General features: G+C 42.3%; 1 protein-coding gene across 5 annotated transcripts; it reads left to right on the forward strand.

The window, feature by feature from the left end:
* Positions 1 to 134: 134 nt before the first annotated feature.
* Positions 135 to 15863, forward strand: mpp4b (MAGUK p55 scaffold protein 4b). Of its 5 annotated transcripts, none has more exons than XM_055059285.1 (22): positions 135 to 406; positions 7740 to 7850; positions 7928 to 8049; positions 8137 to 8214; positions 8290 to 8373; positions 9133 to 9264; positions 11247 to 11328; positions 11695 to 11780; positions 11910 to 11984; positions 12065 to 12261; positions 13002 to 13060; positions 13160 to 13177; positions 13247 to 13288; positions 13395 to 13415; positions 13546 to 13560; positions 13724 to 13765; positions 13995 to 14168; positions 14284 to 14364; positions 14463 to 14556; positions 14640 to 14748; positions 14823 to 14957; positions 15317 to 15863. In XM_055059285.1, exons 2-22 carry the CDS (start codon positions 7793 to 7795, stop codon positions 15506 to 15508), a joined length of 1896 nt encoding a protein of 631 aa, XP_054915260.1. In that variant the 5' UTR covers positions 135 to 406; positions 7740 to 7792; the 3' UTR covers positions 15509 to 15863. The 5 variants fall into 5 exon arrangements, with proteins under 5 accessions (XP_054915260.1, XP_054915262.1, XP_054915263.1 ...); XM_055059286.1 differs by lacking the exon at positions 135 to 406 and adding an exon at positions 5483 to 5634; XM_055059287.1 differs by lacking the exon at positions 13546 to 13560.
* Positions 15864 to 16002: the final 139 nt, after the last annotated feature.

The raw sequence follows: 16002 nt of genomic DNA on the forward strand, positions 1-16002 counted from the left end.
TTTTTTTTTTTTTTTTTTCCTGTAATTACTCCTCTGATGTTGTATCAAGCCTTGCTCTGATCCCTTAAGGGGGACACGTTTGCTTCCTTATCCCACAGCTTCTCCTTGGCTACCACTAACAGCTGAAATGGTTAAGAAGATTTGGCCGCTCAGCAGCAACTAGCCAGCCGGTGAGGGAGGAACCGGCCTCCAGGGGCCAGAGGCAGGCAGCTCACTTCCCCAGGATTAAGTGGGATCGAGAGAGATTACAGCCCTCTCTCTCTCTCTCGTTTCCCCCTGTTGCTCGATGAAAGCGTAGGACTCTGTCCACCCTCAGGGGAATATTTTTTCTCAAGCTGATTTCTAGTTTTCTCTTCGATTGGAGGACGGACGGGCTGGAAGAGGACTTGGATACCTCAGGTGTAAGGTAAGGCATAATGTCGGTTAGTTGAAGAAGGAAGAGTTGGATTAAGGCCGCAGGGCAGTAGCTCCACCGACTTACCAACACTTTACTCGACGGATCGATCGTCCTATGCGAGCCGCACTTTTCAGAACAGACGGACCTGTTGAAGCAGCAACATCCTCCTTGGAGTTGTGCTGCTGCTGCCCATTGTGCAAATCCAGTTAGCTTTTTCCATGATTTCTGGTGAACTCTGGTGTGTTGTTCATCAGTCAGAGATTATCATCCGTTTCCACATCTCTGATGTCATAAAGCATGCCATTAACACTTGACCCTATTCATACTGGCAGAGCTGGGACTACGTGTTCCTGCTTCATCCCGCTGCCGGCCCACACCACTCCCTTTTTTTTTTTTTAATATTTTTTATTTTATTTAGAAAGACAAGTTTCAATCACATACAATAATTATAGTGTTACCCATTTGAGGTCGTACATGTGGTGAAAGCATGGAATCCAGGTGGTTTTGTCCATATTGCCTTTCTGGTATTTTTTAACAGTTTTTGTTGTAAACGGTAATAAATTTGAACAAAATTGTACACACACAAAAAAAATAAATAAATAAAAATAATAATAAAAAATAACTAAAAATTGGGAATCGCACCACTTCAAGCAATAGAAGATCTCAAGAATATCGAAGGGTAGTACACATAATTCACAAGAACAATCAAGTGAAGTCTGACCTCACTGGTTTACATACTCAGTCCATTTGGTCCAGATCTTATAAAATTTACCTTTTTCAAGTTGAAGGGAGAAAGAAATCCTTTCCATAACATAAATCCGATAAACTATTTCAATCCATTCATCCACAGTAGGTGGGTCCGGTTTCAGCCATTTCCTGGTGATGCATTTCTTACTGGCTGCCAGTAGGACAGCCAGCAGCTTTTTGTCTGAGTTGGTCCAATTGTCCAACCACAAGTTGCCCAGATACATCGTTTCACATTTAAATGGAATGTTCACATTAAATATGTTTTCAATGTGTTTATGGAGCTCTTCCCAATATGGTCTTATTATCTGGCAGTCCCAAAAAATATGGAAGTGATTGGCACCATTAAGCCCACAAAGTCTCCAGCAGGAGTCCCCATTGCTTTGATATCTTCTCTGAATGGGTGTAACAAAAAATCGTGTAATGTTTTTCCAGCAAAACTCCCGCCATGTGTTTGATCCGGTCGAGACCATTGCAATTGACATATTCCTCCCAGTCTTCTTGTGAGACTGTTGTCTTCATTTCTTTCTCCCATTTCCTCTTTATGTATTCTGTATTCCCCTGTTTAGATAGCTGTATAACTTTATATAATTTGGAGATGATTCTGTTTTCTGACCCAGGTTTAATTAGTGATAGGAAATGCACCCATGAAACTGGAATCACTTTCTCTCAACCCCTCTTTAAAATTTGTATTAAAATAATGTCTCACCTGCAGGTACCTAAAGAAATCATCTTTTCCCAATCCGTGATCCTTCTGTAAGGTTTCAAAACTCTGAAATTTTCCTTTGTGGGAAATGAATAGTATGTAGTCAGTCCTGTTAAGGTCCATAGTTTGAATCTGTTATCAGTTCTGTTTGGTGCAAAATCCGAGTCATAGGCACACCATCTCATAATTTTAGATATGTCTCCGATTCTGCAGATTTTAACCAATTCCTGCCAGGACTTCAGGAAGCTGCCTCTTATGAAGTCTTCTGGTATCTGCTGTTCTTCCTGTAATTTATAATCACTAAGTAGGGGCTGTTATTGGGATTCCTTTTATCGTGGTGCCTTCTATTTCCTTCCATGCTGCAGTATATGCAGGTGAGCACAAACAGACTAAAGGTCTCAGTTGGGCTGCATGATAATATTCCCGTAGGCAGGGAAGGCCCATTCCACCCTTTTCCTTTTTTAACTGCAGAGTTCTAAACTTAATTCTGGCCTTTTTACCCTGCCATAGATACCTCGCTATTAATCGATCCCATTCTAAAAATTGTTTAGGTGGGATTCTGACAGGTAAACATTGAAATAAATACAGCAACTGTGGGAGGATATTCATCCTGATGGATTCTATCCGGGAGCTTAAACTTAAAAAGGGAATAACATTCCATCTATGTAGATTTTATTTTCAAATTTAGTGGCCCATAATTTAGATCAAATAATTTTGAGAAGTCCCTCGGCAGCGAGACTCCCAAATACTTGATAGACTCTGCCCCCCAATTCCAGTTGTACTTTGTTTTAATAGAAGACGGTGGATCATAATTAAATGTTAATACTTGGGTTTTGTTTATATTAATTTTGTAGCCAGAAATCAAACTAAACTCCTCAAGTAACTTCATCAATTTGGGGATTGTCTGTGTGGGCTGTGTTATACTCATCAATAAATCGTCTGCGAATAAAGATAGTTTCTGCTCCCCAGCTGTCATTATAACCCCCTTTATATCCGGCCTTTGCCTGATCAGCTGACTCATGGGCTCAATAAACAAGGCAAAGAGGAGCGGCGACGCACAACAACCCTGTCTCGTTCCTCTTTCCAAAGTGAATGAATTGGTCAAATCTCCATTAATTTTAATTCTAGCCGTTGGATTAGTATATAGCGATTTAAATGTGTCAATTATCGCTGCATGAAATCCAAATTTTGCGAGTACCTTATATAAAAAGGCCCACCTCACTGAGTCGAATGCTTTCTCAGCATCTAAAACTTAATATCAGTGTCTCTAGTTTTTGCTGAGTTACCTCTCTCATAATGTGTAATGTTTTCCTAATGTTGTCTTGGGTCTGTCTTTGTCTAACAAAGCCAGTCTGGTCTTTATGTATTAGATGTGGTATTATAACTTCTATTCTTTTGGATAATATGGAGGTGAAGAGTTTATAATCATTATTTAGCAGACTTATTGGACGATAACTCCCACATTCCAATTTGTCTTTCCCTTCCTTGGGTATAACAGAGATTATTGCCTCTAGCCATGAGGGGGAATCGTTTTTTTTTTCTAGGACCCAGTTGAACGTTTTCTGTAATGTTGGAATTAGCTGATCTTGCATAATTTTATACCATTCTGTGGTAAATCCATCTGTCCCTGGAGACTTTCCCTTTTTAGTTCTCTTGATTGCTGATTGAATTTCCTCTTTTGTAATTTTAGATATTAATTTCTTATTTTGTTCATCAGTGATCTTTGGAAGATTAATCATTTCCAGGAAGGCATCGATCTGGTTGTTGCTGCTTGTCTGTGGTTGGGAATATAGTGTTTTATAATATTTTTGAAAGCCGTTTTTGATTCTCTCTGGGTTAGTTTCTATTTCCTTTGTTACATTATTTCTTATTTTATGTATCGTTCTGCAGGCCTGTTGTTTTCTTAACCTATAAGATAAAAGTTTCAGGGATTTCCCACCTGCTTCATAGTACTGCTGTTTTGTGAAAATAAGCTTTTTTTGGATTTCCTGGGAATTTATTTCTTCTATTTCTTTTTTTAATTGTATAATCTTATGTTTGATGTTATCATCTTTGGGAGACTTTGCATGTTCTCTCTGTTGTTTTTTCAGATCCTCCTCTAAGTCCTGGAGTTTTTTGTCTCTAATTTTCTTCTCATATGAGGTTATGGATATAATTTTACCCCTAATCACTGCTTTTAATGCGTCCCAGATTATAGGAGGAGTCACTTCCTCATTATCGTTATTTTCTAAATATAACTTGATTTCACGTTTTAATTTATCCCTAATGACCGATTTATTCAAAATGTTTGAGTTCAGTCTCCACAAAGTGGATCTCCTCTTGTTCTGCAAACAGACTGAGATGTATATGGGACCATGATCTGAGAGAGTATTAGGTCCCATTTCACAGCTGTCCACCCTGAAAAGATCCCCCTTAAACATAAAGAAGTAGTCTATACGGGAGTAGACGTTGTGAGCATGTGAGTAATGTGAGTAATCTCGGCTCTTTGGGTTCCTTTCCCTCCAAACGTCCACAACTCCTACCTCACTCATCCAGGTATTTAATCTCTTGCTGATATTTTTTGCGTCGGGTTTCCCATTTGAAGAGTCGATTTTTGGATTTAGTCTGACATTGAAATCTCCGCCACATATTAAAATTCCCTGACTTTTTGTTGTTATTATATCAATTATTTGTCTATAAAAAGACCAGTCACTTCCAGGAGGAATATACACATTAAGGAGAGTTATCACGATTCCTTCTACTTTGCCTGTAACCAAAACAAATCTGCCTTCATTGTCGTTATATTCTGAAATGTGCTCATAATTTACGGCCTTGGATATAAGGGTCGCCACTCCTCTCTGCCTCCCCGATCCATGCGAAGAGAAGTAAACATGTTTAAATCCTTGTCTATTTAATTTAGCATGTTCTGAGTCGTTAAGGTGTGTCTCTTGTAAAAAGGCGACTTGGATTTTATCTTTCTTTAATTTTGATAGGATTCTTTCCCTCTTGACCGGATTGAGTACTCCATTTATATTAAATGTTGCTATTCTTAAAGATCCGTTATGCATCTATGTGATTCCCCCATCCATCTCACTCAAATACTTGGTGCGTTTCCCCCTTCCCGCGAGAACCAGCGGGGAACAAACAGTTAACATAATACACATAAAACTGAACACAATTTGTCCATACAACTTCCTAGGTAGGGGTCTACTAACCTGACCCTGTTGAGCCCCCACAAGGGGGTCGAAGGAAAAAGTCCCCCTCCTCGGTCTGGAGGGAGAGGTCCGTGCCTGCAACTGTCGCATATTAGGAAAAAAGAAAAAGCAACAAAAATGTCCCAGCTCCAGAGGAAAAAGGGTCCCGGTCGAACCAAATTATTTTATCGTTTGTTTCCACCACTAATTATCGATTTGGTTTAAGATTTTTCACATTTTCCTCCCGCCGTCTTCGGTCTGGGAAAGATCCGCTGGTCCCGAAGGGGCCCCGGTTCTCCTGAAGGCTCGCAGCTTTTCCCTGTAGTTGGATCCCCGGCCGGCTTTAGATGCTCCCTTCGTCGCGCGTCTGTCCACTCTCGTCCATGACAGTCTCTGCATCTGCTCCATGAGTGTCTCCGGAGGTTTGATGGTTGACACAGTGAACCCTCGTCTCAGCAGGTCCTCTGATGCCTCCTCCACCGTATCGTAGGTTTTGGATCCGTCCTCGAATCTAACGCGCAGCCTCGCGGGGAAGAGGGTCTGGAAGTGGATGTTATGTTCCTTCAATATTTTTCGTATTTCTGCGTATTCCCTTCGTCTCTTCAGTATGAGAGGTGGGTAGTCGTTATCCAGGTTTATGTGGTTTTCTTGCCATGTAAACCCCTTCCTCTGCCAAGCTTTGCGGAGAATCATCTCTTTAGTTTTAAAACTTAGGAACTTGATTATGATGGAGCGTGGTGGCGCATCGGCTGGCGGCTGTGGCCCCACTGACCGATGGGCTCTTTCGATGTGGAGATCAGGGATGTCCTCGTTCAGCTCAAGACCTTGACGGAGTAGATTTTCGACAAATGAGAGCATTGTAGCTTCCTTCTCGGATCCCTCCGGAACCCCATACATCCTTATGTTCTCCCGTCTGGATCGACTCTCCAAATCCGTCAGCTTGTCCTCCAGCTTAGCGTGTAGCTTTAGCATAGCCGTAATGACCTCCTCCGTGTTTAGGATCCTTTCTTCTGCTTTCTCAATTCGTCCCTCCACCTCCTCCATTCTGGTATTCACTTTCGCGATTTCTTCTTTTATCATCTCCAGTTGTTCTTTATTTTCTTGGCGAAACCCTTTCAGTTCTCGCAGGATCAGTTCAGTGTCGGTCATTCTTAGGCGTTGCTCCTCGTGTCTTATTAGCTTCAACACGTTAGCTGCTAATTGCTACTGCGTCTCTTTTCTTTCCTTCACCTGACTTTAATCGGCGTTTATTTCTAAAAATAGTGGTACAATCTTATCCCCTCTTTTAATTATTATATCGGTATATTTACCTCGGTCTCATAGGGGTAATTTCTCTAATTACTTCAGTTCGACCAGGAGCTCTCTAGCTATGCGACCATTGCGGTGGGCCGGAAGCCGGAAGTCCACCACTCCCTTTTTTAAAGTAGACAAACTTACAGATTTTTAAAAAAATATTCTAAATCTGCTGCCTTGTAAATTGAACTTAATTCTGTATGATATTGTATGCCTACAACACACTTTTTATGGTCGTGATGCTCTCAGGGCCACCAGTGGAGGGGGCTGTGTGGTGCCATTTTGAAGTCACATTAATAAACTGCGATATGTATCAGTGGAGAGTAATATTTGTATGAGTCGTCCACGTTAACATTTACCAAATTGACCAAAGTGTTTTTTGTGTTTAGATTTTAAAGATACCATTTACAACTTACAACGAACTGCTTCGGGTTCGTTGTAAGTTATCATATTGTTTATGTCTAGCAAATTATTTAGGCCTAACTCCATATTTATTGCAAACCTCTGTTTTATCCATCCATCCATTTTCTGTACGCCCTTCTCTCAAATAGGGTGTCTGTTTTTTGTTGTTTTTTTTTTTTTTTTGTTGATTTCAGAGCTGCAATCATGTGGAGTTCCTCAAGGCTCCACCTTTGGGCCACTTTGTCAAGCATGACAATGTCTCTGACCTTACCTGATGACACTCAAGTTTATATGTCTGTCTCTCCACGTGACCAAAGTCCCAGATAGATTCAGTGGACTTTAGCTTAGCTGGAACAACAATATAGAATCAAGAGTTATTATTTGGATTTCCCAATTACAGGTGGGTAGGCTTATATCTGGGCTAACAATTTTGAAAAGAAGCCTTTAAAAATTGTTAAAAGACAAAAAATAAACACTTTTCAAAGCTTAAATGTCAAGTTGTCAAACACATTTTAGCTGAGAATGCACTTGCAAGAGTTTTCAAAAACATGTCTCAATAATGATTGACCAAAATCATAATGTTTCTAGGGCTTCAACCACATGTGGCGTTCCTCAAGGCTCTGTTCTCGAGACCTCTTTTTTTGTGTATAAAAATGGCTTAAAACTGCACGGAATGTTCAAAACATTTCTGGTATTCTTATTTGTTTTAATTTATTTTTTCAATTTTAAATGCAATTATCCTAACAATAACGCTGGCATCAGGTTATGTAAATTTCATTCCCATTTCATAAATCTTTCTTTCAGAGCTACAACACATCACAAACTGCAAATGGGACAATTTTGAAGGTGCATTATAGTGCGATGTCATGCACCACATCAATTTTTTTTAAAGGAATAGCTTAACACTCATTCCAACATGATTCTTTTTTTTAAAAGAGGCTGACCACATATCAAAGAAAAGTGAAATAACACGGATCAAAGAAGCTCTCTTTCAGCTCTCTGACTTGCATCCGTTAATCCCCAGGTTTACCGTCCGTCCTGGTGATCAGCTAACAGGTGGTCGGGGGTCCAGGGATCATGAGGCAGGCGGTGGAGGCTCAGGTCGTAACTCCGCCCTTTGAGCTTGGAGAGCAAGGTGAAGCGGAGTCCTGGCCTGCAGGTTTAATCTGTTGTGCGGTTTGGCGGTCTGATGCGATTGTTTCTCCCCTGCAGGCCTGCGGCAGGTCTTGTCGGACGTGATCGAGGAGGTCAGGCGCTCCATTAGTCAGGACATTGATGGAGTAGAGGTCCTCCACAGTCTGCTGACTGCGTCTTGGCTCCAGTCGCTGCTTAAGGTTGGAAAATAGACATTCCTATGTTCACCTTTTCAATTAGAAAACGCTTTCTTGTGATCTTTTAGGCTATTTTTATGCTATTTCCAGGTGTACGAATGTCTTCAAAGGTATCTGACAGACTGCCCTGCTCCAGCTCTGGATTTTGCTTCAGGACTCTCACTTCAGGTTTGCTGTGCAGTCATTTTAGGACAGTCGGTGTGTGTTGTTGTCACGGTGAACATGTATTCTGTTCGGGTGTAGTTGTTGATAGACATCAGATCGCTCCCATACTGTTCTGAAGAAGCCAAAGAGTTGTACCGTCTCCTCCGACAGCCGCACATGCAGGTGAGAAAACCAGCTGCTTTGTACAAATCTGTTGTTAGGATGTGGAAATGTGAAAAATTATTTTTTTAAAAAGCAGACGTTTCCAACAGTCCCTATAGTTTTAGCCACTTTATTAAAAAAAAAAAGTGACTCAAGAGTAGAGCCTTGAGGAATTGCACCCATGGGAATTTGATTAATTACTCTTTAGACATTGGAAAAGTTCCTGTAAAGATGTGCTGACACTGATACCATCTCTGTGTACTAAAAACACAGAATCAAAGTATTACGTTAATGAATTATTATGATTTTATCAGCTATTAATATGCAACCCACACCCATAATTTTGAATCACAAAGATTAGACGGAGTAGGTAGGAAAAGGTTGAAAATTGCACCGGTATGTATTCATTGAATGAAAACATAATATAGACAATTTTTTTTTTTTTTTTTTTTTTTCAGTTTAGCTTATATTCTTTTTGTTTCGAAAACATGAGACTTTACGGCTCAAAAGCTCTCAAATGTAATTTGGTTGCGTCTTTTTTTCAACAACTTTTTTCTGTTGGAAAAAAACCGCCTTGAGCCGAACTTGCTGTATTATAATTTTACAGTGAAATGCCAATTTTCTTCCACTGGTAGCTCATAAAAAAATAATATGTTTAGCAAGTTTTGACTTTGAAAATCTGATTTACGAAGTTCACTGATTTATGAAGTTCAGATGAAGTGAATTTCCCTGATAAAATCTTGACAATGTTTAAGATTTATTTATTTTTTTGTCGTCTAGGCTCTTCTCTCGGCTCACGACACCGTGGCCCAGAAGGACTACGAGCCGGCGCTGCCGCCGATGCCGGACGAGCTGCCGGACGAAGAGGAGGCCACCCGAATCGTCTGCCTGGTCAAGAACAAGCAGCCTCTGGTGAGCCGCTCATTAAAAAGTGAAGTAAACTGTGCAATCTGAAACATTTTCTCTGTCAGATTCCTTTAAAATCCAATCAGTTGAATTAAGTTGACTTTAAAACATTTGAATAGTATTTATTTGATCTATTCCGTAGTTTTAACCTGATTCTTTTACTATAAGTACACTAACCTGCTTCTAAGGACAAGTAAAAACATTTGTTACGTTTTGGAGATCTGAGCCTTTAGTTAGTCCACATTTAAATCTCATTTACAGATTTTTATTGCATTCAAAGATTTAATGAAGTCTTTTATTAGTTTCCTAAATAATGTAACTAATTTTTTTTGTTTATTGGGAAAACAGAGAGCTAGTATAATATGCTATTACAGTTTGTTATGTCAGACAGAAACAGCAGAGATCTGTCCACACCTCCTTGCAGAACATCACAGTTATAATTATTATGGTTACAGATACAGAATTCTTTATAGCCACTAACCATCCAATAAAATCTGTGATTAAGCAATTGTTATGTTTTGGTAATTTTCTGTTCGGTGAAGAAGTTATTAAAAGCAAAAACCAAGAAAAAACCTGGCATGTTTTCAGTGACTGTGTTGTGTCGCAGCTTTGCGGGCTGAGTGGTTCCTCCCATGCTTGTGCGAGAAGGTGTCCATCAGGGACAGGAAGCGCCTGGAGCGTTCGCAGCGACGAGACGTTTGGGGCGCAAAGCCCCGCTCCGGAGCACCTGCGGCGTTTCTCGTGTCGCGAGGTCCGGCGGCCCTGCTGCCACCCGGCCGAGCCGCCGTGCCGCCCCGCGGGGGTCCGACCGCACCCGCTCACCTGCGCGCCTCGACACGAAGTGAGCTATCGCAAGCACACCTTTCACTGCAGCGTCTGTTACACTGACCTGGAGCAAAAGTTGAACCAGTCGGCACCGTCCGTCTACAACCCTGTTGGGTTCGGTAAGAAAAGACGCTTCCGGAAACGATGCCTTGAAAATTTGCTCCGCCTTCATCCATCGTCCATCCATCCATCCATCTATTCATTGCCATACGGATTAATATTTTGTCTGTTTTTTCTGGGGATCACCCTACTAAAGAGTCTGGACCGTTCACCTTTGCTCCATATCCTCCTTGTCTTGGAGTGCCATGCTACCTCACCAAAGGCACCTACCTTCATCCGGACTTGCCTCAGAAGCTTCGAGCCCAAAGCCCTTGCGTCCGCACAGCTCCCCCGAGCCCCATGCAGCCTCGCCGGGTGCTGGAGGAGACACCCGTGGAGACGTCCAATCAGGAGAGCCTGGACAAGTTGAGGACGACGGTACGACAAGCGGCCAGCTCAATGGAAAGCAGCAGTAAAGACATCAGAGTTCTGGGAGAGAGGATGGTAGCCGCAACAGATCGCATGACCGAGACGGTGCAGTCTTTGGTCCTTCTCACTCAGGTGGTGGACCGTCTACAAACACTCCTCACCACCAAGAGGACAGATGCAACGATTTCACACGCAGAGCAGTCCAGATGTCTCTCGTCGTCCAGCGCCAGCTCTCCGGATGCTGCCTCCACCTCAAAGGGCCCTTCTCCTGTCACAGCGAAACATCAGGGACCCCCAGTCACCTCCGTGAAAACAAGAAAACGTGGGCCCGGTGATCCAGACGTCTCTAGAGGCTTGCTTACAAACGGTGAACTGGAACTCATGAACACGTCCAACAATGTGAAGGGATGTCACACCAGCCAGAGGAGGAAGAAGAAGAAAAAGAAGAGGAAGGAACCCACCTGAGTGACGATAAAGGGGTTAATAACAGTGAGCGTTTCTGTTTTTGTTTTTTTTGGATCACTATGCCTCCAATCATTTTTCCAAGCTTCATTCGAGAATTGAGAGAATTTCCTCTCTTTGTGTGCCCTTGTTTTATTCTTGTCTTTACAAATTCATCCCCTTCCTTCTGTCCCTTCATGACCTTCAGCATCCCAGTCACGCTGCTGACCAGCGCGTTCCGTTTTCTCTTTCAGGGAGCGACCATAAAGAGAAATGACATCACGGGAGAGATTTTCGTGGCTCGTGTTATTCACGGAGGACTGGCCGATCGAAGCGGTGAGACTCTTGATAGCAAACAGTGGAGCGAGGGAAAAATCACAATATAAACACCGTGGCATTATAAAGAAACCGACAAACTGCCGTCCAAAGATCTATCTGTTCGTCTCTTACTCCATCCTGCAAAGATTCAACAAATATTTCAACTATTCCGAAAGAGTCTGAGTCTCTGAAACCTTTTTTTTTATTAAACATTTGCCCCTTGAATTGCTCCTCAACGGCTATTTATTTGAGTAAATAAACAGGCTGTCGTGTTATGCAGATGAGCATCGCATTTATTTTCGCAAAGAAAAAAGAAAAAGTAACCAACAAACTTTCAAAAATATCTTTCAACTAAATCAACTAAATTTGTTTCTCTGTATGCAGGCCTGCTTCATGCAGGAGACAGAATTATGGAGGTGAATGGTTTTCCTGTGGACGGAATGGAGCCTGAGCAAGTTATCCAAGTGGTGGTGGGTTGAGCAAGAGTAGAAATTAAATCGGTTATTTCCGTCATTTAATATCCTTCATAAGATGTTGGAGTCTTGACTGGAGAAACAGGGTATAATAACGTTATTGTTTGCTTAATTGCATCCAATCAGCAAGCTCGGTCACACGGCACCATCATGTTTAAGGTCATTCCCATCACAGAGAGGCCGATCCACAACCAGACCACGGTGAGTCTTCCACCACACTCTGGTAAATTCTTTGTTTTAGACCTAAAACCTACAACAACTGAGTGCAAATTGTTGCTCAGCTCTACGTCCGGGCCATGACCGACTACAGCCCTCAGCAGGACCCAACCATCCCCTGCGCCGACGCCGGGATGAGCTTCAAGAGAGGCGACATCTTGGAGATCGTGGACCAGACCGACGCCCTCTGGTGGCAAGCCAAGAAGCTGCCCGGCAGCTCGGCCTGTGCCGGACTCGTCCCTTCCACTAGCCTGCTCAAACGGTGAGTCTGAACCCAACTCTTTTAAACCTACGAGGATTTTGTGTGATGTCCTGCTTTGAAAAAGTTGTTTTTTCATCTTGAGCTCTTTGGGAGATTTGATTTTCCTTTAAAACTCTCCCACAGTCCTATGAGGGAGGGAAACAGGCTCAGTCCCAGTGGGTTCCGACTCACGCTATGTGTTTGTTTACTTGGTTTCGGGATCTGACGGAATAGCTGCTGACAAATTCTTTAGTCTCCCATGGCAGCCATCCCCATTCTGCTCCTTCAGACTAGCCAGCATCAATTAGCAACTGAGCTTATTATACCGGCTGCTTCTCAGTGAAATGCTGGTAAAAACTTTGCTGAAGGGTTAATGGAGGAGCGATGTTGTGATGAGTTTTTGAAGACGGGGTTTCAGAAAAAGCAGGAGTTTCTTAAAGAGACAGATTCGCAAATTCAAGGTTCACAAGATCAAAGCTTTTCAGGTAAAAACAAAAAAGATGAGTGTTTCTGGTATTATTCTTTGGGGTACTTTACCATAAATCTGTCAGTTAAATGCAGTCTTAGAGAAAAAGTACACTGTATGATTCATTAGCTTATACAGCTTTAGCAACAATAGTTTTTTAAAAAGTAGAACTGTTTCTCATCTGCAATGTTGTGCTGTATATGTGCAAGACTTTTCTTTTTTCCTTTAGCAAACTGATTACATTTGTATCTTGGAAATAGGAAGAACTTTCCCCTGAACTGTGTCCCTGTTACAGGAAGCAGAGGGAGTTCTGGTGGTCCCAGCCGTACCAACCACACGTCTGCATGCAAATCTGTGAGTGACCTGCTCTTGATTTTTGCTGTTGCCGTCGATACAATCGTCCATATGAACTCACAGACAGGTTTTATCTGTTTCACTCCACGCTTCCTGCAGTGAGCACCGTCGACGAAGGTAAATAAAAGTTACGCTCAGATTTCTGTTGAAATCTGAGCGTAACATCAGTTTTATTTTTCTTCACAGAGGAGGATTTGATGGCCATTGATGAGAGATGTGTCGAAGCGGGTAAGATTTAGTTCAGATGTACCGTCACATATTTTATTTTTATTTATTTACTTTTTGCTTCTTTTGTATTTAATTCTCTGTGCGTGTGTTTTTTGGGTCAAAACAGACGAGGAGGCATTTGAATCTGGTAGGTAAGTCTTTAATAAGTTTGTTTTGGAGCCCGAAATCGACGACTCGATCCGTTTTCCTGCCCTTCACGGAAAACATTTGTTTTGTTTCCCAAACCTTTTTCTGATTCCCGATGCGCAAAACGTCAGAGGAGCTCCGAGAAGGTGAAACTGGTGTTTATATGTTTTTTTTTTCATCTTTGAATTAATTGGAGAGAAGGAAAGCTTAATAGATTTCAGCCACTGCAGCTATATCATGTTTACAGTCGTAATTTTTTCTTCAATGAGTTTGCTAAATGTTTCTTCTCTTGTCTTTTTTCACCACCAGAGGAGGATGACTTCAGCAGCAACATTGAAGGAGTTTACTTGGGTAACTGCTGCACATTTAATATTTAAACGTGCTTTTTAGTTCATTTGTACGAATTTCCGTGAAAGAAATCAAGAGTATGTATCGACGTGATGTTTACATGACGAAAACGCATGAAGATTAACACATGAAATATATGTTGACAGCAGTTATGCTGCGCCTTTTTGTGTTACGGTGCACAAAGCCTCCGTGTAAAGATCAGCCTCTGAAATCCTTTGTTGTTACCCGTCAGCGGGGTTCAGGCGCAGCATCCGTCTGTGTCGCCGGCGTTCCCAGAGCGCAACTCAGCCTTCCTCCCACATCCGCTGCCCCAGCAGCTGCAGCAGCGTCCTAAACGACCCTTACGAGGAGGTGGTCCGGTACCAGCGCCACCCAGAGGACACGCATCGCGTCATTGCCCTCATAGGTACAGAGATGAAACTTTGGTTTGGCGTTTGTACAATCCGGAGGAGTGCGCATTTTGATTTCGGAACATCACGGGTCCGGATGAAGAAAGACTTTGTCTGGTTCTTGTGCCTCAGGTTCGTCTGGTGTGGGCGTGAATGAACTCCGACGGCGCTTGATCGAGATGAACCCAAACATCTTCCAGGGAGCTATACCGCGTACGTGCAAAGCCTTCAGAGTCACAAAAAAATATTATGAATCATCATTTTTTTTTTGCGAGTAGAAGTCATATATTTAGTTTTTCCTCTTTCGCCAGACACAACAAGAAGTCCAAGAGGGTACGAGGAATCCGGGAGAGAATATTACTTCACCAGCCGAGAGATTTTTGATCACATGGTCTACAATCATCGGTAACGTCGCTATCCGTCACACGCTTTTAAATGCCTTTGAATAAATTGTGACGTTGTCATTTAATGCTGTTATTTATTTCTAGGTTTCTGGAGTTTGGCGAGTACAAAGGTAACCTTTACGGAACTAGCATCGATGCCGTGAAAGACGTTTTACACAGCGGAAAGATCTGCGTCGTCGACATAGAGCCGAACGTAAGCCTCGAAAGTTTCGCCATTCAGAGCTGATGGCGTAGAGTTAAAGGAATGCACTTTGCCTCATTGTTTAGGTTGTTCAGGCAGTGAGGACTCATGAACTGAGAGCGTACATCGTCTATGTGAAGCCCCCGCCTCCGGAGCGCCTCAGGGAGACGAGACAGGACTCGTACATCACCACCAACTACTACGTCAACCGTCCATTCAAAGTATGCACTCTTGACGGCCAGGTTTCATCGTTCGCTTCTAGTTTCTCTTAGTCACAGACAGCAGTAGGATCAATAACAGGGGTAAGACGATATCTGGTGAACCAGCGCAAGGTCTTACCGAGGTCAACTTCAAAATCGATCCGAAATGAAGAATTTTGAAAGGCGAGATCAAAGTAGAGATGTTTGACCGACGCCAAAAATCAGCGTCAGCACAAATATTTCACGCAAACTGTCAAACACAATCCCAGAAAATGACTACAGAGTAGACATTACCATACTAATGTATGCTCTATATCATTGTTGGTCATCAAGCCACAAAAATATTAGCTGAAATCCAATCTGACTTTGACTTTCGACAGGACGAAGACTTCCACGAGATGGAGGAGTCGGCGCGGAAGATCGAGGCTCAGTACTTTCAGTTCTTTGACCAGGTGATCGTCAACGACGAGCTGCAGGACTCCTGCGTCCAGCTGCTGACGGCCGTCAGGAAGGCACAGGATGAACCGCAGTGGGTCCCCGCCCGCTGGATCCGACCCACGGCCGAGTCATGAGAGAGAGGGATTAGAGCACTCTTCGCCGGGAAGATACCAATGTTGAAATGTAAAATCCTTGCCTGGATGTTTGAGGGGAGGCAAGCCAGGAAATATGTAAATCCTTTGATCTGTATGTATACGTGTGGAAAGCTTGCTCTGGTCTTTAAATCTCTTTTAAATCCCAGAGGAGGACACAAAGCCCCAAGAAATCCCATAAACTGTGTCACAATTTCTTTTTTTCTTTTTTTTTTTTAAACTCTGCTCAACGTAGCTTATTTAGATGTGCTTTGTGTACTGGATTGGAAGGTGTTTAGATTAAAACAAATCCGTTTTGTACTTTGGATGCAGCTCCGTTTTCAATAAAGAAAGCAAAACACACACACAAAAACTGATTTGTGTTTTTTAAGATCAGATATGTACTCACACTAATAAATCAACGTAAAAAAGCATTCGAAATAATAATAAAAACAAAGTTCAATACGTCTGTGAAATGTATTAACGTGAACACTGTC

The sequence above is a fragment of the Poeciliopsis prolifica genome, unplaced genomic scaffold, assembly GCF_027474105.1.
Source record: "Poeciliopsis prolifica strain line A6 unplaced genomic scaffold, Auburn_PproV2 SCAFFOLD053, whole genome shotgun sequence".
In the NCBI taxonomy this organism is placed as follows: domain Eukaryota; kingdom Metazoa; phylum Chordata; class Actinopteri; order Cyprinodontiformes; family Poeciliidae; genus Poeciliopsis; species Poeciliopsis prolifica.